The sequence below is a fragment of the Onychomys torridus genome, chromosome 7, assembly GCF_903995425.1.
Source record: "Onychomys torridus chromosome 7, mOncTor1.1, whole genome shotgun sequence".
NCBI classification, from domain to species: Eukaryota; Metazoa; Chordata; class Mammalia; order Rodentia; family Cricetidae; genus Onychomys; species Onychomys torridus.
The window spans coordinates 108924142-108949027 of NC_050449.1; the positions used below are offsets into that span (position 1 = coordinate 108924142).

At 41.4% G+C, this 24886-nt stretch overlaps 1 protein-coding gene across 7 annotated transcripts in view; it reads right to left on the reverse strand.

Annotated features, from left to right (window-relative positions):
- The window catches only part of Rbms3 (RNA binding motif single stranded interacting protein 3), a 1348289-nt gene that overhangs the window by 90454 nt on the left and 1232949 nt on the right, over nt 1-24886 (reverse strand). For 5 of the 7 annotated variants that reach the window (XM_036192502.1, XM_036192498.1, XM_036192497.1 and 2 more), the window contains 3 exons: nt 23034-23080; nt 9672-9768; nt 7225-7275 (listed from right to left, as the gene is read on the reverse strand). In XM_036192502.1, the coding sequence (XP_036048395.1) occupies nt 7225-7275; nt 9672-9768; nt 23034-23080 (195 nt within the window). The remainder of the gene's footprint in view (nt 1-7224; nt 7276-9671; nt 9769-23033; nt 23081-24886) is intronic. The other 2 variants (XM_036192504.1, XM_036192503.1) reach the window with 1 other exon arrangement.

Genomic DNA, 24886 nt, shown 5'->3' on the forward strand with positions numbered 1-24886 from the left:
GAGAGAAAGACTGACTGAATGAAGGAAAACTTGGGGGAAATGTTCCTTGTATGTTATCACAATAAAGTTACTAAAAACAACCCCATGATTTTTTTTTTAATTATAAAGTATTTACCTGCAGCTACCAATTGTTTTTGTGTATACATCATTCCAAATCCTCTGTTCTTCTCTCTTAATTGATTATTTCATATCTGTACATAGACAGGTATGCATAATGAACTTTTACTACTTGTCCTTCACTGTCTTCTTTAATCTCTCTCGCCTTCCTCACTACCCACTTCTTTCAGCTTTCATGTCTTTATTCTGCGATCCCGCGTATTCAGTTCGGGCTGCCTGCATGACTGTTAACATTGTGGCCATCTGGACTGTTTGTAAGATTCGTGCAGTGTGTTCACAAGTCCGTAAGTGAGCTATGTGTTTGAGTTTTCTGTGATTTAGACAGAAGTCATGGATTATTTAAAAATGAAGTTTGAAAGAATATGTACATCTGTTTCCAAAAGCTAAGATGGTGTTCATGTGAGTTATTTAATTCTCAAAAACAGACACTTCTACACAACTTTACATGTTTCCCAGAATTTAGGGAACAAATAACTGTTTCAGATTATATTCATGAAGGCTTTGCAATTGTGACACTGAAACTTTATTAAAACAAGGACATGTAAAACAGTATAGCACCCATTAATCCCAATAATAGAATCTGATGCCAGATAATGAATAAAGTATTAATGGGTAGAATTAGAAATACATATTAAAGAAATTTATATTCTGATAAAATGCAGTTCATGGCAGAGCTTTTAGTGCAAGAAATAAATTAAAAATTACACAATTATAAAATACACAATTAAAGTAAAGTTGGCAAAAGGGAAAGGGATAAAACGAATTTCTCAAAAGGTTTTGGATTAAATCCAACATCTACAGCTGATTAGAGACAAAAAACACTTAATAATAGTTTTCCTATGATGCTAATGAACAAGAGGGCCATTCAAAAGAAGCTGGGAAATGGATTGTTGAATGCATAGGTTACACTCGAGGTGGAGGGGCTCTCTGGAGCTTTCTGATGCCATCAGCCAGGATGAGGGAGACAGAGGGCTAAATGGACGTTGCTGCCTATCTTGGATTTTCTGCCTGAAAAATCGTAAGATTAGCTCCCATAGGCTCATCTGTATGAATGCTTGGTCCCCACTGTTTGAGAAGGATAAGAAGGCCTGGCCTTGAGGGTGGAGGTGTGCCACTGGGGGTAGGTTTGGAAATCCAGACCATTCCCAGTTAGCTTTTGTTCTACCTTGTGGTTTTTGTCCTAAAATGTAAACTTTCCACTATAGCTCCATTGCCTCTGTGCCTGACTGCTGCCATGCTCCCCACTCAAGGGGACACTGCTTGGCCTTAGACTCTAGATGTCTGCCTTAGATGTTGTGAGTGCTGGATTTAGTGATGTTTTGCTATCTATCTATCTATCTATCTATCTATCTATCTCTTACTATTTATTTTTTTACTTTGGCTTGCCCTATATTTAATAAAACCAATCATTCACAATCAAAAGTATGGCTATCAAATATCATTCTTTGATCACATAAAACACAATGTTTACTTCTACAGAGACTCTGTGTATGAAGGAATCCTAGTTGCAAATTCTTTCACACTCTATACAATGGTGAAGTGTAGACTTCATATGGTTGTGTTTACCTCTATCATCTACGGCTCTTTTTGAAAAAGTGCTGTAGAAAGAATTTCAGAGTTCTGTCCAACAGCAGCAAAGCCAGGTGTATGTTTACAGTAGAGAGGGTATGTGGTCTACCCTGGAAAGAGCCTTCTTTACGGTTCCTTTACTCTAGAGATATAGTAAGAGGAAACAGCACAGAGAAGATGGCTGTCACTAGACTGCATCCATCACCAAGGATTCTGTTCTGCTAGAGCAGTAACATACAGTTTAGGAGTCAGTTGTTATTATTAGGTTGGGAACTATTTCTTGTGACTATGTGTATTTTTTTGACCAGGTTATTTCTGCAGACACTCAAAACATCTCACTCTGACACTTGAGTAATGAAAACATGAAGTTTTGATGGTTTGTTCTGTTCAGGTGTTGGAATAGAAGAGAAATTGTCCCAAAACAGTGCTTTTGGAACACAAATGCAATGTTCCTTTCAAATCTGGGGCTATACTTAATCAGAAAACACCCCTAGAAATTGAGAAGTCACAGTCCCGGAAAGGAGAGCTTAGCTCTTACCTCTATTTAGGCAGACAACTCAAATTCAGTATTTTGGATTTCTGAAACAGCCCTGTTGTCAAAAGCAAGTTGCCATTTGCTCTTTCGCTCAAGACACAGGGTTTGCTCCTCATAAGAATGACCATTTAGCCAGCATGGTGACAGAACAGTCAAAGCTGCAACAAGGACACCTCACACTTCTTACATCGTTGTAATTAGATAACCAAATTATAATTAAGTAGAAATGAAAAAGGTGGCCTTTCTCCTTGATATGAAGTAACACTAACTGTGGGAAGACTTGAGGGAGCTAATCAGAACTGAAGGCAAGGGACTTGCTTTCTCTTGGGTACTGCATTTATTAGCTCTCCCAGTCAGGAGTGTGGACATACTGGAATACAAAGCTGTCCACCTTGCGCTCATGTGTCATTCCCATCTCTTGTGTGGCTCTGCAGAGCAGGTGTGTTGTACCATCCGTCAGCCTGGCGGTGTGATGCTGAGCTCTCAGAGAACAGCCAAGAACAGTTGAAAGCCCTGGACCAAGAGGCAGAGACAACTCAACCTTGTGAGAAGCTGCTCACAGTCAAATGTGCAACAGTCCTCTCACCTTGGGGTTTCTCTTAGTTTACAGCAACCAGGCCACACAGACACAGTCATCTTCCCTAAGAGGGATCTGACAACATTCCAGATGATCCAGTGAGGTCTCCGGATCCAGTTACAGTGAACTGTGAACTGTTCCCCTGTACAAACACCAGAACACTGGCAATGACCCAAGAGAGGAGACTTTCATCCATCTCCCCAGAACCACTGGTTCCAAGTTAATAAAAGGGTACACTGCTTTGAAAGCTAAGAGTCTGAAGGCAAGCAAACTGGAGCAGGAGGTTTGCAAAGCTGTTGTAATTACTAAGGTGGATTGTCAAACTGATTAGTTGTAGAAATGCCTAGGACTTGGTGAAGCTCATGTTGAATGCATTTGTGAGGGCATTTCGTGAGAGGAATAATTTAGGGAGTACATCACCCCATAAATATTATTTGTGCCATCCTATGGCATGGGATCTCAGAGAGAACAAAAAAGAATAAAGAAGAAAGCCAGCTAGGCACCCACATTTTGCTCCTCTGGATGGAATGTGATCAAGCTATGTTCATCTCACACCTGAGAACTTTTCACAGTGCCATAACTTCCCCATCAGGATCCACTGTATCTCCTTAACCCTGAAAGCCTTCCCCTACTGGGTTGTCAGAAGAAAGCCTTCCCCTACTGGGTTGCCAGAAGAAAGCCTTCCAAGATCAAATTGCTAGAAGAAGGCTTTCCCCGTCAAGTAACCAGAAGAAGCCGCCTCCCCTCAGTCTTGAGTGCTTCTTGTCATACATGGGACAGTAGCACACAGCTGTACATTTTCTCCTCCTCTCACTCACGCCCCACCCCTTTCTCCAAATATTTATTTCTCACTTACCAATCACTTCTGCTCTGACTTAACCATTCATGCATTCAAGCAAAAAGGCCAGGGCACTGGGTTCAACTTTAATGCTTCATGACTTCACAGAAGCACTATTCTGTTTTCAATTACTATCCTTTTTGAGAACACAGGGTCCTCAAAATCAAATCTCAAGGACGTTGGGTCAGGATGAAGAATCTGGTGCCCACTTAGGAGTCAGCACACAAACCTGGCAATATGAGGAGCCACCACTGCAAAGAGGCTCACACACAAGATTGGATAAAGATAGGGACAGAATATGTCATAGAGGCATGATCTGGTTTCCTTCTGTTCCTATAACAAACACAACCAAAAGCAGTTTAGGGGAGGGGAGGGTTAGTATTATCTTGCATGTCTGTGTCAAAATCCACCACTTAAGGAAGTCAGAGCAGAAACTGTGTAGGAAGAGTGTTCTGGCTCACTCTATGGCTTGCTCTGTCTCATGTCTACTGGTTTCCTTACATAGCCCGGCCCTGGGAATAGTGTCACCCAGAGTGGACTGGGTCCTCCTACATCACTTATCAACTGAGACAAATTCCTCACACACACACCCATATACCAATCACTCAACTGGGACTCTTTTCAGATGACTTTAGACTGTTTCAAATTGACATTTAAAGCTAACCAGGACAAGGAGGGAACCTGAAAATAATTGGAATTAGATATTTGAGATATGGATATTGACAATAAGAACATACTTGTTAATCAAGCTCCATTTAATGATAAAAATATACTTAATAGCTATTATCTTTAATAATTAGATATTAAATTGTTTAATTAGGAATTGTAGTAAGTACTGATATCAATAATTTTATATGTTTATGGCTAAATGTGTCTGCACTGAACTTACTGGCAAGGAATTTAAGTACTCCCCAAATATGTCAGAAAAAGGTTGACTCTGTTATCCTTAGGTTTATTTCTATATAAATATCCATTTTCTACAAATGATATTACTTAAAATAGGATTAAACATCTATTTATTCCAATTTAATAATTGAATTATTCAATTATTCAATTCAATTATTGAACTGAATAATTTGTTGAGAATTTGCTGTTTGTCAAGACATTTCAGAGCATTGGTACTATATTTCATTTAATGCACAAAATTCATAATTATTTAGAGATTACTATGTCCTTTGAGGACAAGGAAAGTTTAAGCTGTTGTTCAACTCCCCATAAGCTAGAACGATTTCCCAGCTCAATAATCCCAGCCAAGAATCGAACACAATCGGTCATTAAACTTTCTCAGTCTCTTGGCCTGAGCTGAAGTATATTTACATTTTAGTAATACACACACACACACACACACACACACACACACACACACACACACAGAGACAGAGAGAGAGACAGAGACAGAGACAGAGAGACAGAGAGACAGAGAGAGACAGAGAGAGACAGAGAGAGCAGTTTAACTTTGCCTTGATGAAGACCTCAGGCTAGCTGATAAAGTTCCTTAGACAGTATAGGCAAGCAGCAAGCCTGGTGGGCAGGGAGGGGAGACTGAGGACACAAACCCTGTGTTGCCATGACACTGTTTAGCTCATTTTCAGAAAACAAAGTGGTGGGTGGCCCAGGCAATCCTTTGTCCAGGAAACCACTGGAGCCATAGACCTCACATGTTAGACTTAGAGGCCAAGCCCAACCATGATACATAGCTCAATCATGGGGAAGTGATGTGGTATCATTGACCAGAAGCCACACTAGCAAAATCCAAAGAGACACATTAAAATACACACACACACACACACACACACATACACACACACACACACACACACACACACAATCTACTATTTGAGGAAAAAATATATGCTATAAACACAAATGTAAACAGAGCTTTTTGGGGTAGAAGAAGAGGAATCAGAACGCTTTGACCACAGTCCCTAGTTCCAGTTGACGTAAAGATCTACACAACCTGCCTCTATCTATCTGTCTGTCTTTCTTCCTTCCCTCCCTATATCCCTGTTTTGGGAGTTCCAGAAGAACTGGATTTCATCTATGACATCTGGAAAATTACTCAGAGTTCCTCCAGATGTGCATTCCTTTTGGCCGCAAGGGGATGGTGCTTACCTCAGAGAGAGACCACAAGTATTATTACTCTGTAGGTGAGCACACTATTATTTTTTTTAGAAGGTTATTGGTTCCTGCTGAACAGTCTTGTCTCCAGAGCTTGCCTGGCATTCTGTATTCTCTCTGTGCTGGCTTTATCTCTGCTCTGCTATGTAGTGCTGTAGCAGAACATGCTGAATTTTACCTCATGACTTGGAGAGAGAGCCAGGATTTTTGCTCTGTATTGGACATTGGTATAATTTATAGAACACAGGCGAGATGAACTCAGGAAGGACCCAAAATATATAAATAAGGGGAAATAGAAGGACTTTCAAAATATAGCCACAACTTCTGTGTTGGTAAGATATGTATACATTGAAGTATGTAAATAAAAAGAAAAGTATTTGAATAGTTAGAGGCAATATGAAAAGTTAGTTTTTAAAAAGATAAAATGGCAACTTGTAAATCTGAAAAACATATTATCTGATCCTTTGAGTCCATTAAATTTGCATGTGTGTGTGTGTGTGTGTGTGCGTGCGTGCGTGCGCACGCACATTTAATGGTCTTTACTATGGCTGCTTTATGTAAATGAGGTATCTAAAAGGCTAAAATTCTATAATGAGGATAATGTTTATGATAGATTTTATATTCCCTGCCACTTCTGGTTTCTTCCCCCATCAAAGCTCTGTTAAGTGATAGAAAAGGAAACCCGAACGCCTGTCACACAACACAACTCCCCTCTCTCATACTCTAGTGAGTGGGATGCTTTTGAAATTCTCTCTCCCTCTCTTTTTTCCATCCTTCCTTCCTCCCTCCCTCCCTCCTTCCTTTCCTTCCTTCTTCTCCTATGGAGCTATAAAAACTGCAAAACAAAACCAATATCAAAGGAATCCTTTGCTGCATTCCAGGCTCTCCTATAATACTTCTCACTGAGGACAGGAACCACAAATGGGAAATCCAGCAAGTAGAAAGTACTTGGAATGTTCTCAAAGAAACCACCCCATCCCAGGAGAGAATAGAATGGCAAATAGACATTAACATAAAAAAATCTACCCACTTTGCTGTCCACGCATCATCTTTTCTTCTTAGGTATTAAATGCATTTCACTGAGTCTGTACTTGGCCATGATAGTCCAAAATGTCCCCAGAGCCTATCACACCACATCAGGAGCAAAGAGAACATGACAAACAGAATGGGACCCAAAAAGCTTTTCTTCCTATCTCAGGCTTAATTGTCAAGAGGTTTGAGTTTCTCTGTGGAGCAGAAGTTCTCTTTCAGACAAATCTCTGTCTCTGCCTCTGTCTCCACCCCTATTTCTAATTGCCTATGGCAAGTCCTTCTGTGCCCTTTCCAGTGGCTGCTCTGCTTCTGGAGAAAGGGGCTGTCTTAAAGAGTTCCAGTATATGAACAAAGCTCCACCCCAAAGCCACTAAGCATCACAAAAGCTTGCACTTGGATAATAAAAATATTGAGCCTCAGGTGACTGAGAACACTTACTGTTGGTTGCATAATGTATGGCAGATGAGGCGTCCATGAAGTACTCTGGACCTATGCATCAAACAGCATTCATTAGGACAAGGCAATCACAGAGGCAACTTGGTTCTTGTGTTTGGTGGTATTGCACTATGTCATAGGAAGTGGAGGCAGGAATGCTTGGCCCCGATTAATTTAGCAATTCCCCATCTAGGTGGCTGGCTGCAATGCCCTCACAGGTCAGGCAGTGTATGTGTGTGTGTGTGTGTGTGTGTGTGTGTGTGTGTGTGTGGTGTTTATGTGCACACATTTGTAAGATTTGTAAGTGTGTGTGCAGAGCCAAAGGACAACCTCAGGTGTCATTCATAAGGTAAAATTTACCTTGTATTTTTGAGACAGAGCCTCTCACTAGCTTGGAACTTGCCAAGTAAGCTAAGCTGACTGGCCAGTGAGTCCCAAGACCTGCCTGTCTCTGCCTCCTTAGTTGGGATTATAAATTTGTACCACTGTACCTGCTTTTTCTGGGGGTTTTGGGATTGTAAGCATTTTGCTGACTGAGCCACTTCTCCAGCTCCCACACCTGAACCCTGAAATCTTATTTTAAAGTCAGAGTTGAAGACTGAAGTCATAAAAAGCTCGAGAGACTATCTGTAGGTCAGCTCCCAGGGACATCCAGGGAGACACTAAAGGAATCCAAGGTTGACTGCTAAGACTCATCTGTCCCATCACCAACTGCAGGTCATGTGCTCAGGTGACCCCATCTTAGAGCTAGCCAAGCAGCAGAGGTAGTGTCAGAAAGAAATACAACAGAGTATGGAGAAATGTTTCAGGTTAAGGCCAACTTAAACATGCTTGTGATATTATTCTCTCTCATGATAATTGGTATTATGGATAAAAATGTGTATGACAGACACCAGCTCTTCAAAAATGTGTCATGTGTCACTTGAATAAGGAAGTTTGTGTGTGGATTGTCACATGGAAAGCCAGGGAGATTTTACTTTGCAACATATTCTCACCCCCAAATTTGCCAATATACTACAGACTTTCTTTTAAAGTGGTGCAAAGTAAGAATTAACAATGTGGGAAATTGCCAAAATCTCTTGTTTGGGAGACAACAGTCACTTTTCTGTGGATATCTTATTCATGTCATCTAAGTATTCCATGCTGTGGCTCAGTGGGTGGTCTTGGCTCCAGCAGAGGCCACCATTAGAAAAAACAACAACAACAACAACACACACACACACACACACACACACACACACACACACACACACCTGCACGAGCGAAAGGAAGAACACCAAAGCTGAAACACACCTCATGGGCCCCAAGAGAAGGAAATTAAGAAGTCCACCACTCTAGAAACACCTCATGCAATTTAAACAAAAATCTGCCCTGTCGGGGGGGGGGGGGGGGGGGACGACGACACTTGTTCCAAGAGTTTGAGTGGAGAAAAGGAATGGTGTGCTTCTAGGGGACTCTGTGCTTAGGGGAAAATGCGTATAAACTTCAATTTGATGCTCTGACAGAGGGGACATCCTGGAAAATGTATGGAGTGAGTAAGCCAGGAAAATGCCACTGGATTAGTAGCAATAGGCAACATTAGCTTGCTGCCCACTCTGAAACACCCACCCACACGCATTTGCCTACTACAGAGAAATCACAGGTCCACACACTTGTGCTTCTCACTCTGGCCCTGTTCACATTCTCTCCATATGGAGCATTTACAGGCATTTTCTGATGAGAACTGGAAGAAGAGCGATGAGTCACAGCAAGTACAGAATGGAGTGATGGGCACAGCTGGGCGCTAGTTCACAAGAACAAGAGAAAGAGTGGGTTTTGCTGTAGGCATGTGGCTATTTCAAACCACCTTTGGACCTGGAACTACTGGCTAGAACACCTAGTTTAGGACACACAGTGAATCTCAGATGCCCCAAATTTCCACACATGGGACCCCCAAAGTCTCATCTTTCTAGGAATCAGAAATGAGGTAAAGAGCAGAAAGAAGGAGCGTGTTTTACCACGTTGACTACCTTCCCTATTGGGAGGTCTCATCTAACATCTAACAGGGCACCTCTGCCAGGACAACTGTGACAAAAACTGAGATGACAGTGGCACACCACCCTGGGGTAGGAGATCCCTACAAAGGTGCTGTTAGTGAAGACCCACTGTGGAATGTGAGCAATAAAAAGAGCAGACAGCAGGCAGGATTATTTCCCAGCATGGAAGGAGCCAAGCTGAGATCATCAGGAAGAGAGCAAAGCATGTGAGGTTTGAGTATTTAGTGAACTGATGCAAATAAAGCCTGGGAAGCCAGGAAGCCTGCACTAAGAACAGGACATTATCATATTAAGGCATGGCTACTATGTGGGCCACAGATTTTTTTCTTTTCATTCTCCCATGCCCCTTTGGGCTCTCAGTAGCACATGATTGGCAAGGAAGGTCTCTGATGAGGTGCAGGGGGACAGACCTACCTGGTACGTGGAGACAGGGGAGGCAGCAATGAACGGCGTGATAGATGTCTGTGGGATCATGCGGTTGGTCGCGAGACTGTAGGGTGAAGAATAAAATCTGCGAACAGAAAACAACACACAAAGATTCATGAAGCTGCTGCTTGCCTGGCCTGCATTCCAGCTCTACCAAGTACATGGGGAAAGAGAGCCCCCACCTTATTTTTCCACCGTCTGGAAGGTTTACAATCTCCGATTCCTCTAAGAGGGACAAATCAGCTGAACACAGGAAAAATTTAAGTAATCTTATAAAATCAGCTGTGAACACAACAGTCTTGATAACTATTGTTATCAAGGCAGAGGAGTATCAAGCCTTACACAAGGCAGTGGTGTTCAAGAGTCCTCCCAAAGAACAGTGGATAAAAAAAGGCACTAAGCTTTGTAAGGATGGTCAGTGATTGCACACAGCAATTGCATTTGTTCAGGAAATAAGAATTCACTCCTAGAGGGCTCTAGATATTTTGTGCTAGCATCCCTGCTTCCTAAAGACAATATTTTCTCTATGGAAAGAGAAGAAAGAGGATGACTTGCATATGGACTGAAGCAAGAACTTTGTGGATTCCATCAAGGAAGTAGTGTAGATAACAGGATCATGGATGGGGCATGCTCCAGGAAACTATGAGGAGCAATTAATCTCCTCAACTTTCAGGGATCCTCACTGAACATATGATACTGAGTGAGAATAGGAACTCACAGATCTGAGGGAAGACCCTTCTAGAGATCTACTAAAGAGAAATTCTTAGATACAAAAACCAGTGGGATACCCATCAATGGGCAGGATAGGTCTTAGTGTCTACCAAGTGTCTACTGATCTAAATCTTCAGCAGGATTTTTAAACTCTATTTCCTCCCATATAGCTTCATGTATGTGAAAGGCCAAAGTAGCCATCCACAGAATAAACAAGACTAGGTCACTGAGGTCACAAGATTGCACTGGTGTTCCTATTGACTGGGAAAAATCAGGGATAAAGCAGTGACAGTCTTCTTTTGCTAAATGCATAACAAAAGTTAATCATGATGTTCATTTTCTAGCTAGCAGGACAAAGTCTTAATTAACTCTTAGGATTCTCTGACACTTTGAAGACACAGTCACATGAGTGAGTTTCTCTAAAAGGAAGCATTTTATGATATTTCTACTGAATACATAAAAATAAGATTCACAGTTGCCAGGATTCAAGCAGTGAATGATTCAAAGCAAAGATTAGTGACTTACATTTTTTTTTTTATTTTAAACTTATTTAAATTAAACTTATTTTATTTAGGTCTTGCCAAGGATTTTAAAAGAACTTATTTTTTACATGTCATTATGTATATAAGTGAGTGTCAGTATGTACACTTGTGAGTAATGGTGTCTTTGGAGCCAGAAAAGGGCACAGGAGCTCCCACAGTTGGAGTTACAGATGGCTCTTCCAATGTGAGTTCTGGGAACTCAACTCAGATACTCTGTAAGAGCAGTAAGCCTTCTTCATTGGTGAGCCACCTTTCCAGTCCCTACCAATGATGTTTTAAGGCCATATACTTTGGATTTTTAAAAAATGCATAGGTGGAAAAAACAAACAACTAATCCATTCTTCATTGTATTCTTCTTGCATGTGCTCACTGGCTCTTCTAATTATAGTGATGCTCTTAAAGGGATGTAAGGTACCAACCTACTAGAACACAGAACGAAAGATACAGCAGGTAAGTTCTGACAAGAATATGGAGAAGTGAAACTGTCCTCCTGGAGGGATTACTAAATGATACAATTGTCTAGGAAAAGAGCTTGACAGTTTCTTATAGGCATAAATACAAACACACCCTATGACCCAGGACCCTGCTCTTCCTAAGTGAGATAAATGAAAACTTGTTTATACAAAACCCTTATTGCAAACATGGACAGAATTTTTATTCATATTTGGTTCAAGCTGGTAACAACCAGATGCCATTAAATTCCAATGACAGTGGGTGCATCCATACACTGGAATGCTACTAAGCAACACAAAAGAAAACAAACTGTCCTTATTATCCACACAGGGTTGATGACAGAGTCCTCCCTCCCACCACGTAAACATGAATACAGAGATTCTCTGTTCTCTTACATGAAACAGCATAGTGTCTTCATATTGCACACAGCCCTGGATTACCACACATTAACTCGAGATTACCTATAATATCTAATACAAAGACCAGTCCTATGGGTAGTTAGATCACAAAGTCTGGAGGATAAGGGCAAGAATAAGATATCTGTATGTACATGCATATTATTTTCAAATATTTTTTATTGTAGTTGGTGGAATCCATGAATGTGAAATCTGTGAACAAGGAGGGCAGCTGTAACCAGTGGGAATGTCAAGATTGTGGGGCTCAAGGGAGTTCCATTACATCAAAGATGCAAAACACTACAAAGCACACAATCCTGTTTATTTCACAATGTGGAAAAGGCAAAATCACAGAGGCAGGGCTAAATCAGAAGCTGGTACAGTCTAGGCAGACTGCAGAGGACTGTGAGGGGATTTAGGAGTAGGTACAGCTCCTCAATATCCTGGTTGCCATGGGTCCAGAACTGTGTGTTCTTGACACAATCATAGAGTTATACTCCAAAAGAGCAAATATGCTATTATACATATATAATCATCTATATATTTTATATACAGATCATATATATAGAAGTATGTTTTTATATACTCAAAACTATACTAAACTGTCCTTGCTTTGGAGGGTTGCTTTTGGAAATGGGATCTTATGTTACCCAAAGCTGGCCATTAGCTCATTAAGTAACTGAGACTGGCCTTGAACTCCTGATCCTCCGGCCTCAGCTTTCTGAGTGCTAGGGTTACAGGTATATCATCATGCCATGCAGGAAACACTGTTTTGGAGACAGGATCTCACTATGAAGAACAGACTAGCCTTGAACTCCTGTGAATCCTCCCATTTCAGTTGACCAAGTGCTAGGATTATAGTGTGTGCCACCACCCTCAGTTCTAAACAGTGTTTATGAAAATGATTGCTACACACAAAACATTCATCTTTGCACTTTTTATTTTATTCATGTGTATGTATGTTTGCCTGCTTGTCTGTATATGCTCCATGTGTATGCAGGTATTCCCAAAGGCCAGATGAGGTCATAGGAAGCTCTGCAGCTGAGGTTACAGGTGGTTTTTGAGCCATGTGACATGGATGCTGGGAACCAAACCCAGGTCCTCTGCAAGAGCAACTGTGTTCTTAGCCCCTGAGCCATCTCTCTGACCCTCTATTTTCCACTTTAAAAGTTCACTGAGCATTTACTATGTGCACCTATGACAGACGGGACTCTGCAACATCACTCAATACTCAGTCAATCCTCCATTATTTCGTCCCTCAAAGTGTACCTTACCTATCTTTATGTTCATCTGCCTACTGGCCTTCAAGAGTTTTTCATTGCAATGAGAGCAGAATTCAGTTACTGGCTTGACAATCAGGTGACTGCCAACCTCTCTGACTTCGTTTCCTACTCACTGCTTCCACACCTGAGATTCTGGAACTTTCTCCTCTCCATGATCTTGTTGGTCCCAATCTTGTTGAGCAGTACGGAGTGAAATCCACCTACACACAATGGCTGCCCAGCTATGCAGCCCCGCCCCTGCCCCCTCTCAACTGCGTCTTCTTTAGGAACTTGTAGCTAATGTAGCAACTACCATCTCTCGCTCCATTGTTAAAAAAAGAAAATCATCTTTATTACTTTTCTTTGCTCTATAACTGAACCAGTATGAGGTTTCTGAAAGAAAAAATCTCTGCTATGGATTGAATGTGTCTTCCACCTCCTCAGTTCATACATTGAAATCTTGACTTCTGGAGTGACTGTGTTAGAAAATGGGCCTCAGAAGAAGCAGCTGAAGTGAGAGGGCATAACAAGGGTGGTCCTGGATTAGACAGGATTTGTAATTTCAATTAAGAACAGATACCTGAGAGTCCATTCTCCACCACCACCACCACCCGCCCACACACAGGAGGAAGAACTAACTACTCTGGAGATAGCAGGATGGGAGTGTTCAGAAAGCCAGGAAGGGAATCCTCACAGAAAACCGATTATGTTCTTGGTTTTGAACTTCAAGCCTTTGGAATTTGTGAGGAGATCAATTACAGTTAAGACAATGACTTGCCTATGGAAGTTTCACCTGAAAACTATAGCATATTTCTTAACTATTTGTCTCTTTAGAAAGTTAGTTCAATGTGGATTCAGGTAATTATGGCCTTGCTGTCTAGGAAGTAGCCTGGGGCAATTGTAGTAATGTAATAACTGTTTATTGATGGGATGAATGAACACAAAGCCGTTGCTAGAATTTGGAGCATGGAAGATGGGTCAATGAAGGAGATAGGAAGCTAGAGATGAGAGTCCAGAGAAGGGAAACCTAACACCACATCTTGGTAAATGTTCAAGGGAAGTTCAAGTAATGTCTGCTTTCTAAGAATGAAGGGCATTCATAATTAGACACAGCATTGCCCCTCTGTGAAAGATGTCCTTGGCTTTTTTTTTTTTTTTTGGTTTTTTGAGACAGGGTTTCTCTGTGTAGCTTTGCGCCTTTCCTGGATCTCATTCTGTAGACCAGGCTGGCCTCGAACTCACAGAGATCCACCTAGCTCTGCCTCCCAAGTGCTGGGATTAAAGGCATGAGCCACCACTGCCTGGCTGTCCTTGGCTTTTAATAATCCCTTTTAGGTCTTTGACAAATTTTGTTTATGAGGCAGTGGGCAGAGACTTTCCTTAGGTTGCTAAGGACATGACAGTCACCCAGAGCTTCTCAACAAAGTGTCTGTCTCGTGCCCCATACAATGATGTAACTTGTGCCCATTCTCAGCCTCTTAAACTGACAGCTAAAACACGATGCATTTTAGTAAGGATGGTCTATTTTGTAAAATGTTCCAATTGGAGTATTAAAAATGAAAGCAATAAAAATTAGACTGACAGAGTTTGCAAAGAAATTCTGTGGGGAATGCCGAGAACCGAAATATGAAGAAACCAGTCAAGTAAATGGATACTCACAAGAGGAGCCTGTTGGCGGGGGTGGGGTGGGGTGGGGGTGGGGGTGGGTGGGTGGGTGGGTGGGGTGGTACTTTTAATGTGCTTTCTTTCTATCTGCTCTAATCCCATCCATCACACAAGATTGGCACTTCATACTTCCCAGAATGTTCTGAAACTGCTATTCAAGTCAGAATCACTTAGAACAGACACACACTGGGGAGAGTGGACAGTGCACCATATAATCTCTTAATTCTGTGATCCAGCTGTTGGTACTCTCTTTTCAAACCCAGAGAGGATCAGAAGCAGATGCATTTCCTGAAACTTGAAGTTTAGGCCATGCCAGGCAGGGCTGCTGTGCTAGCTGGGACTTAGCGGGCTGGAACCCAAAGGAGAACTAACTACTGATGCTAAAGGAGGAACCACAGTGAGTTTGAGGCCCTGCCACAGGTCTATTGCATGCTTTACAAACAAACATTGTCTGACTGAGGAGATAGCTCAGTCAGTAAAGGGCAATCATGAGACTGGGGTAAATCCCTAGAATGCACTTAAGAGAAGCCAGGTGTGGTAGCATGCCCTTGAAATCCCAGCACTGGGGAAGTAGAAATGATTGTTAAGGTTCCATGAACAGCCAGCCTAGCCTGGCAAATGAGAGGCCCTGTCTCAAAAACTGGTGAGTATCTTCTGAGGAATGATATCTGAGGTTCAATTCTGGCCTAAACATGGATGTACATGCACACACACACACACACACACACACACACACACACACACACATACACATCTATACACACATACACATATACACATACATACATCATACCATATAGAGACATATCATATACATGCACTCACACATGCATACACAAGCACACACACACACACACACACACACACACACACACACATATGCAACACCAAACAATTGTACTTGCATACACATTAATATACAAAACACAGAAACAAAGCCCAGACTTTTCACATAGGTATTTATTCAAACAAATCCAAATGAATGCTTCAAGTAGAGGTAATGGGGAACAGCTAATGGAAAATCAACCCAACTTGTAGTCATCATGACAAAGTTATAGGCATGCTATGCATGTGCCTTTGGGATTTTTATCTGGTAGTGCATGCGTCATGACTGGTGAGTGACATCACAAGACTGTGAGAATGAGAGCGGATGGCTGTGCAAATCGTTCAACTCAAAATTGTTTCCTCTCTCAAGAGATTTGTTTTCACGTTTAGTGATTTTTCAGATTCATTATTTATTTTATGTGTATAACTGTTTGCCTGCATCAATGTATGTGTGCCACAAGTGTCCAGTGACTGAGAGGCCATAAGAAGCATCAGATCCCTGGTAACTAGTTATAGATGGTTTTGAGAAGTCATGTGGGTTCTGTGACCCAAACTTTAGGTCCTCTAGGAGAGCATATAGGGCTCTTAGCCACTGAGCCATCTCTCCAGAGCCATACATACATGTATGCATATATACATGCATACATATACACATGCACATATATATACATATTTACATAAATGTATAATATATACATAACATATCTCACACACACACACACACACACACACACACACACACATATATATATATATATATATATATATATATATATATATATACATACATACATACATACATACATACACACACACATATATATTTGGGACCATGATTCACCTTACATAAAGGCCTTCTTTATATGTTTAACTGAGCAGTTCTAAGCTTGAGGCAGTTCTTTCTTCCTTTGACAATCAATGTCTGGAGACAACCTGATGCTCCTGACATCTGGAAAGTTTTGTAATTCTACAAATCTTTCTGCAGTGCATAGTGGAAAATTCTACCCACAACTCATCCAGCTTGACATGTTAATATATGTGACATTAAGAAGCATGTTGTGAGCATATGGATGAGGTTTCACATGAACTAAACACCAACTGATGAAGGGTTAAGAGGAAACTAAATAGAATCTACAGCATCCTAGCTGTCCATTGAAGACCTGTTTATCTTTGTGTATAGCATGCACTCAGGTACTTGACTCATGTGTGGAGGTTGGAGGACATCCTCAGATGTTGGTCCTCACTTCCCACTTTGCTGAAAGGTCTCTTACTTCGCTGCTGCCTACACCAGGCTAGCCCATACCTGAACCTCAGGGATTCTTATGTCTCCACTTCCTATCTTCCTGTAGAATTACATACTCACCTTACAGCATCCAGTTTGTGTGGTTTGTGGGGATCTAAACTTAGGACCTCACTCATGCATTGCAGGCATTTTGCCTCAGATGTGAGCTTTTAAAAAATGCAAGGAGTTCCTGAGTTTTCTGGCATTAAAGGCAGGAAAGGCAAGCATGCTTCCTAAGCCCAGGAAAATGAGAGTGTAGGGTCACTAATGGGGTATCAGTTTACCTAAAGAAAGGCCATTTCAGGGGGATTTGCAGTCAGCAGTAATACAGTAAATCTCATTTCACTTGCAATAAAAATAACATGGACATATCAATAACCCCAGGGTGGAATGTTTTTACCATAAAGAAAACATACAAAATCCTATTTTCACACCAAAATAAACATTAAGAGCTTGTGTTTCATGTCTACAGGCAATATTGTTAGAGTTGGAACCATGAATACGATCCTCAGGGTAATACAACAGGATGTGATTAATAAGTTCTCAGTCATTTTTACTGTAATACCAACATAGCTTTTCCATTCATTTCTTTCTTAGAGTAATAAGATAGGCTTCCATATCACTTAATATCAAATGCCTAAAACAGCTGGCAAAGAATGTCACAGGAGACATTCCCTTCCTCACCTCCCACAAGAAAATATCTCGCTCCAATAAAATCCTCTGAAAGCCTTTATGCCCCATACCATGGGGGAGAAAGCATGGGAAAGATGTGCTTTGGAATGTGGAAAGCTTATTTCCCATCTGCCCCACTCATATTTGACAGTGATGGGATTTCATAGTGGACTGCTAGGGAAAAAAAAAAGCACTGGGTGACAGTCATAATGAATTCTAGTAGAGTCCAGCTGCGTGAGTAAAGAAGAATGAACATTTTTATTTTGCTAAAGCTGATCTAAGGTAAAAATGAAATTATTCAGATTTTCCTTTTCAGTCATGACTTTGACACTAACTTCCAACTCTTATGTAAAAGTGACATTGAACTAATTTGAATTGGTAACTTGGATGGATTCAGACAGATGGAATTGGCATTTCCCAGTGATTAAATGCCAACTGCAAGTCTTACTCTGGTAGAGCTATGTTGATTAACATATAAACTACACAAAGTCTTGATCTAGTTTCACAATGCAGTATTAATGTGGCAGTTACAGAACTCTACTCATTTGATCATTTTATTATTTGTTAATACAGCTAAGATCATATCTACCCCTCAACTCTTATGTTCCAACTCTTCCCAACATCCTTGCAACTTCATGTCTTCTTTTTGATACTATTCATTATTTTTATTTGTACAACTTATCAAGAAGCACTAGCACTGTTTGTAGCTGCCTGCACGTAGGGCCATACAGTGGCACATGGGCAATCCACCAGGGACAGCACCTTTCAAGTCAACGGACTCCCTCCCCTAGCAGACACGAATTGCCAACAGCCCTTAGCTGAGGTGAGGTATCATTAGCCCCTCCTTCCTCCTTGAACGGTGACTGGCTTGACCCTCTGCACAAGATCGCTTGGTCTTGTGCAGAGAACCACAGCTGCTGTGAGATCATGACTGCAACAGCCTGTCATGTCCAGACTACTTAATTCTTCTTACAGTTTTAGCCCATGGAGGTGACCGTTCATTCTTCCAGCTGATGCTCATATTTTGAGAGGAGGATTCTGTATCCAGGAAGTGATTTCAAGAAGTAGGTAGTATGTTTTCAGTCCATTTCTACTTCCAGGCTGTTCTTTGCTTTCTGATATGATTAGATGTGACCAAGCTCTCCCATTTTCCTGCCTCACAGCCAAAAGTCACTCTGATCCCCCCCTACCCCCCTGCCATACCTCCTCTACCATAATGGACTGTGCCCTCAGACCAAGAGCCAAAGCAGAATCTTCCCCCTCAAGTTGCTTCTTTGTAGGAATTTGGTCCCAGCAACAAGAAAAACACTAGAACCCAGGCCCATATTATACTTAGAAAAGCCTTTGGTTTAGTGAATGGTTGTTAGACATCAGAGGATCATTGAAAACATCATTACTACAATGTGGAGGCCTTGGCAATAGAACAACTCAGGCTGGAGCATTGCAGAGTTCTCAGTCCCCCCTCAGGAGACAAGTGCCTCTCCTGTATGATCCAATGAAATCAATTTTCATCTTTGAAAAAATAAACACAGATAAATGGTAAATTTTAAATTCACCTTCCTCACTTATTACCTAAAATACCACTGGATTTCTTTATCCTAGAGAATAAACTCCACCGTTTGTGTGCTGGTCATTTAATATTTTGTACATATACAAGCGACTATTGGGCTGGAGAAAAGTCTGAGGAGTTAAGAATGTCTGCTGTTCCTCCAGAGGCCCTGAGCTGAGTTGCCTGCACCACTTCCAATGGCCCACAAGGCCTGCAACTCCAGCTCCCAAGGATCAACCGCCTCTTCCCTGCTCTGTGGGCACTGCATTCATGTGCACACACTCACAGGCAGGTGCACGTACTCACTCACTGATACACACACATTCCTCACACAGTGGAATGCACTAGACTATATATTATAGTGTTATTTACAAGAAGAAAGGAGTTTTATATGCTGGAGTGGAATTGAAGAAATATGAAGATTGTAGCAAAATAATCTTAGTCTTTGGTTTCTTCTTCAGAGAGATTATTTTTAAAAGTTTGCTTACCTGTGATTTATTGCCTTCTATGGTAACACCCTAATAATAAGCCACTGGCAGAACAGACAGTTTTATGTATGTACTATGGCAAAGTAACATTGTTATTTTATGTGAATATGTGTCTGTGTGCCTGCTTGTGATGTGATGTATGTGTATGTGTGTGTGTGTGTGTGTGTGTGTGTGTGTGTGTGTTAATGTGAGTGGTATATGTGCCTACCCATGTGTATGTGAGTGCGTTTGTCAGAGTGAGTGTGTAAGTGTATATGTGAGTGTGTGAGAGTATGTGTGTAAGTGGGTGAGTGTGCGAGCATGTGTGTATGAGTGTGTAGGTCAGAAGACTACTGTTGGTTATCACCTTTCACCTTCTCGAGACAGGGCCTTTCTTCTTGTGTCTGGTGTAATACTGAATAGTCCAGGCTCACTGACCATGGGCCTGACCTCTTCCTCTCATCTCCATTTACATCTTTCTGTAACATGCTGGGGTTACAGAAGCACGCTACTGCAGCTGCTTTGTACATAGGTCCCAACTTTTTATTTATGTTCCATGGATTGATATCAGATCAACAGGCTCAGGTCATGTCATCAGGCTTGTGCAGAAAGTGTTTTGCCCTAGAAGTCATCTCCTGGCCCCTGAATTCCACTCTTACCTCAAGACATGAGAAACACATGGACAGTTTGTCTTCCTACTTAGGAAATAGGACAATACTTGATAATAATACCTAAGAAGCAGCAGCCAGAAATACTAATGACAAAGCCCACAGCTGGCCATGAACTTGGATGCAGAATATAAAGGCTTGAGTTTCAAAAGAATGACAATGGATGAGACCCAGCAAAAGGAAGGGACAGTGTGAAAACACCAAACTCTGAGAGAAAAGAGCACGTGAACAAGGAGGGGTTCCGTGAAGGTTCTGCACTGAGGGCAAGGTTCTAATCCACTTCTATCAGTCCAATAGAGAGCAGCAGGAAAGAAAGCCTGGGATGTGGCTTTTCAGCATGCTGTCAGTTCTCAGTGGAGGACCCACATGGAATTGCTAGATGGACAGTTTCTTCAGATAGTCTGTTTCTGTTTCCCTCTTCCATTTATGTATCAAGCTTCCTAGAACAAATTCTTATGTTTTTATCACTAGGATATTTTAATGTTCATTTTATGTGTGTGTATGTGTATGTTGTGAGTGCTGATGCACACATGTATGCAGGTTGGCTTGCTTGAGTATGTACATGTGAAGGTCAGAGATTAACCTCAAGTGTCATTTCTCAGGATAGTATCCACTGTATTTTTTACAATAGAGTCTCTCACTGGTCTGGAAGCAGCCATCCAAGCTAGGATGGCCACTGAGCCCCAGAGATCTGTCTGTCTTCTATTTCCCCAGCACCAAGGTTACAGTTACATTTTACTGTGCCCAGCTTTTCCTTAATATTGGTTTTGGTACTTGAACTAAGGTCCTTATACTAACATGGCCAGAATTTTACTGACTAAGTTCTCTCCCTACGCCTAGGCTATTTTAATCTCTCTTCAGTGATTTATCCCACTTACTAGATCTTCCTGCTTCAAGGACTTCTTCATTATTTAGGTCATACCATAATGAAAAGGCAAGTTTTAAATTTTCAAATTTGCTTCAGCATAACTTTCTGCACCTGCAGAGCTCCTCCATGAGAAACTTCTGCTCTTTTAAAATGGTTGGTAGCCATCTCTGCAGACTGCTCTCTTCAGGGAGCCCATGTTCTCAGAAAGTATCTCCCTGATGCCTGCTATTAAGAAGCTAGGTCTCTGCCTTCCTTCCTTCCTTCCTACTTTCCTTCCTTCCTTCCTTCCTTCCTTCCTCCCTCCCATCCTCCCTCCCTCCCTCCCTCCCTCCCTCCCTCCCTCCCTCCCTTCCTTCCTTCCTTCCTTCTCCTCCTCTGTCTTCTTTATGGTTTATCAAGACAGGGTTTTTCTGTGTAGCTTCAGCTGGCCTGGAACTCACTCTGTAGACCAGGCTGGCCTTGAACTCAGAGATATGCCTGCCTCTGCCTGCTGAGTACTGGGATTAAAGGCATGGCCACCATGTCTGGCAGTGCTGTGCTTTTTGTCCCAGATAGAATTGGGGAGATGTTACACTCTCCTAAATGTAGTGTTTGATTCATAGCTCCACCTCTGACAGACATAAAGATTTATTATTTGAAAACAGGGAACATAACTCTCATATAGATGACACAGAATCGGTGTATGAAACAAACTACTTCTGCTGTCAGGTGTAAGCTCTGGGCTGTAGTCTAGAATCAAAGCACTCTACAGCAGCTTTGTGAGCAATGGAGCAGTAGGGGAAAGCAGTATGAAATTAGTATTTTGAAATTAGTATTAGTGCCATCTTGGGATAACAACTCTGTCATCACGTGGATGACACCTATAATTTTGAAGTTACCCATTCAACAGTTTCTGAGTAAGCTGATACAACATCTAAATTTCACTCTTACATATATTTATTTATTGATATAAACAGCAATGATCACAACTGTGATTAAACTACTAATGTACAATTATTATAAAATAACTATGTTCTTTCTATTTCTAACAATATGAACTCCATAACCCAAAATCAGACAGGTCAAAGTCACTGTCCCCACTCTAATCATGGTATGGAAAAGAGACAAACTGCAATACACAGGGCCAAGGGCAAGTCAGCCAAAGTCAATCAAAGAGAGTGATATATTAGCCACAGTGTCCATCTGCAAAAACATGATGGCTCACACTTGTTATCATTGAGGCAGAATAATTTTAAGTTTGAAGCCAGCCTAAACTACACAGCAAGAGCTTGTCCCAAAACAATCAAACAAGCAAAACCATAACAGGGCTGGCAAGGTGGCTCAGCAGGTAAAGGTACTTGTTGCCAAGTCTGTGGACCAGAATTTGATCCTGGGGACCCACATGGTAGTAGGACAGGATTAACTCACACAAATCGTCCTCTGGCCTCCATACTTGTATATAATACAACCAAATTACAGAACAGTTTTAGAGAGGCTACACCACATGGTTTAACTCTCTTGGATTTGTGAGGTACGATTGGAAGCTAAGTAAGAGGCTACACATGTCTAGACACAGGTTAAAATGAAGAGAGAAGATACAATGGCCTGAACCAGTGTGACCATGTTCCTAACTCTATTGCAGAAATGAACCTGGCCAAACACTAGGCATTACTTAAGATTGACCTCCATGGAGACAGCTGTGCAACACAAGTCCTGGAGACCCAGGTGACTCTCCCAGACCCATGCTACTGATGCTCCCTCCATGCCTGGGTCTTCCTCTCACATCAGTTTTGAGCTTCAAGAGGACTGGAAGAGATGAGCTAAAAGAAAGGCTTAGACCTGTAGACACAGCCATTAGAAGCACTTGTGAGAAGAGCCAATGGCAGGAAATGTTTGGCTAGCAAACTATACACAAAAGGAAACCATATCTGGTCATTTTTCTTTGGCAGACATTCAGAGCCCAGAAACTGCTTAGAAAAAAATAAAAAACAGAGAAAATTGGGTCTACTTACCCATTCTGTATGGCAGCTGTGGGATCATAGGTCAGAGCCATGCCGGCCTGTGTAGAAGGGTGAAAGAATAGAAAAAACATTTTTTTTATATCTCAACATTTTTATTATAGTGCCAAAACATTAGGTGTTTTTTGTTTTTTTTTTTTTTTACATTTCTAGGGCATGTGGCTAATGAAGAAGCAATCTTATTCTGTTTTTAAGTATAAGGCTATCTTCAAAAACGAAAAATGTGACACTTGTATAATTGGTAGTAGTTTCAGAAAGGCAAATACACTTCACTGTGGTCACTCTATAGCCTTCTTTGTCCCTTCCTCCGCCACCAACTTTGATCCTCATGACAACTCTCTGAAGTAGGCAGAAGCAATCTTTGCTCTGTTCCATCCATGAAGACACTGAAGCTTGTTGAGGTCAGTGGCTCACTCAAGGTCACAAACATATTGTTAGCATTGGGCTAAAGGCTACCCAGGCCTCTTTCTCTCAAGACCCTTGGCTGCTATAAGAGCAAAGGAAGGCACTACCCTGTGATTGTGAATCTGTAATCTGTCTTCCACAAGGGAAGTTTACCAAGAACCCTTAGCTATCAGGAGGCACATGGGGACATCCTGTATCATGGACACCCAAATCTCCCCACTTACCCTGCTACATGGAAATCGTAGACAACATGACTATGAACTATTTGTCAATTAGATGGTATAGCACACTACCTGATACCTGTAAAAGGAGACCCTCCCATCTGACTCAGAACTCTGTCACATAGCTGTCTATCTATGTCATTAGTAACTCTCCCAGTAAGTCCCTTAGTCAAAAAGTCCATCTCAGTGTCTCTCTTGAATCCTGAAATCTGAGACCTTATACCCATACCTTCTGATATGGGATCCTTATAGCTCTTCTGTTTTGAGATTGGCTTGGGGCTCTAGTGAAGTCTGGCTACCATCTCTCCCAAGGTGGGAGAGCCTTCTCTGTGCTGTGTAGACAGACAACCTTGGGACCCTCTGTGTAGTTGGCACTTGTAAATAGAAAAAAAAATGTAGGAAGGAATTTAAAATAGCTCAGGTTATCTTTAGGGTGATATTTTTGTTAGTATTTTAAAATTACTGAGCCCTATCAGTATGAATTTTCTTTTTTTGATAACCTGCCATAATTAAAAAAATATTGTAAACAATGGGAAAACTGGGTATATATAGGAACTCCTGCAAAGTTTTTATAACTTAACATGAACCCATAATTACTTTAAAATAAAGAGATAGGAAATATAAATGAACTGAGCTTCCAGGATGTCTCAAGGTAGAAGAAAAGCATTTTAAAAAAAATTAAAGAAACAAAAGAGCCTTTGTGTTTTGACTTTTTTTCCTTTTCCGCATGGTTTAAGCCAGTTTCCCAGTCAGATTCTTTGGATTTTTAACATATAACTAAAAGTAACTGTGCCATGCTACGAGGGCTCTGACATATAGTGCAGTCTGCTGCATTTCTCATATAATTTCCACAAGTGATAATTTTTATGTTGTTATTTAGCTGGGAATGAGGAACTAAAGCATGATGTCACAGTTGATCAGAAGTGGCATGATGGGAGAGAATCCATAATCTGACATGAGGTGTGCAAAACAGTTGAGATGTTTCTTACAAGTCAGTAGAGGTGCCCAGGGTATCTCCATAGAGGATGTTTACTAAGCATCCTAAGCTATGGTGCATGCATGCGTGTGCATGTGCGTGTGCGTGTCCTGTATGACAGACACACACTAAAGCAGTAATTCAAGGGACAATCTCCCTTGCCCTGCTACACAGGAGTCAGAAGAATACAACTGGAACAGTGGACTGCTGCAGGACGAGTGCCTTGGGCGAGGGAGGTGGGGCAG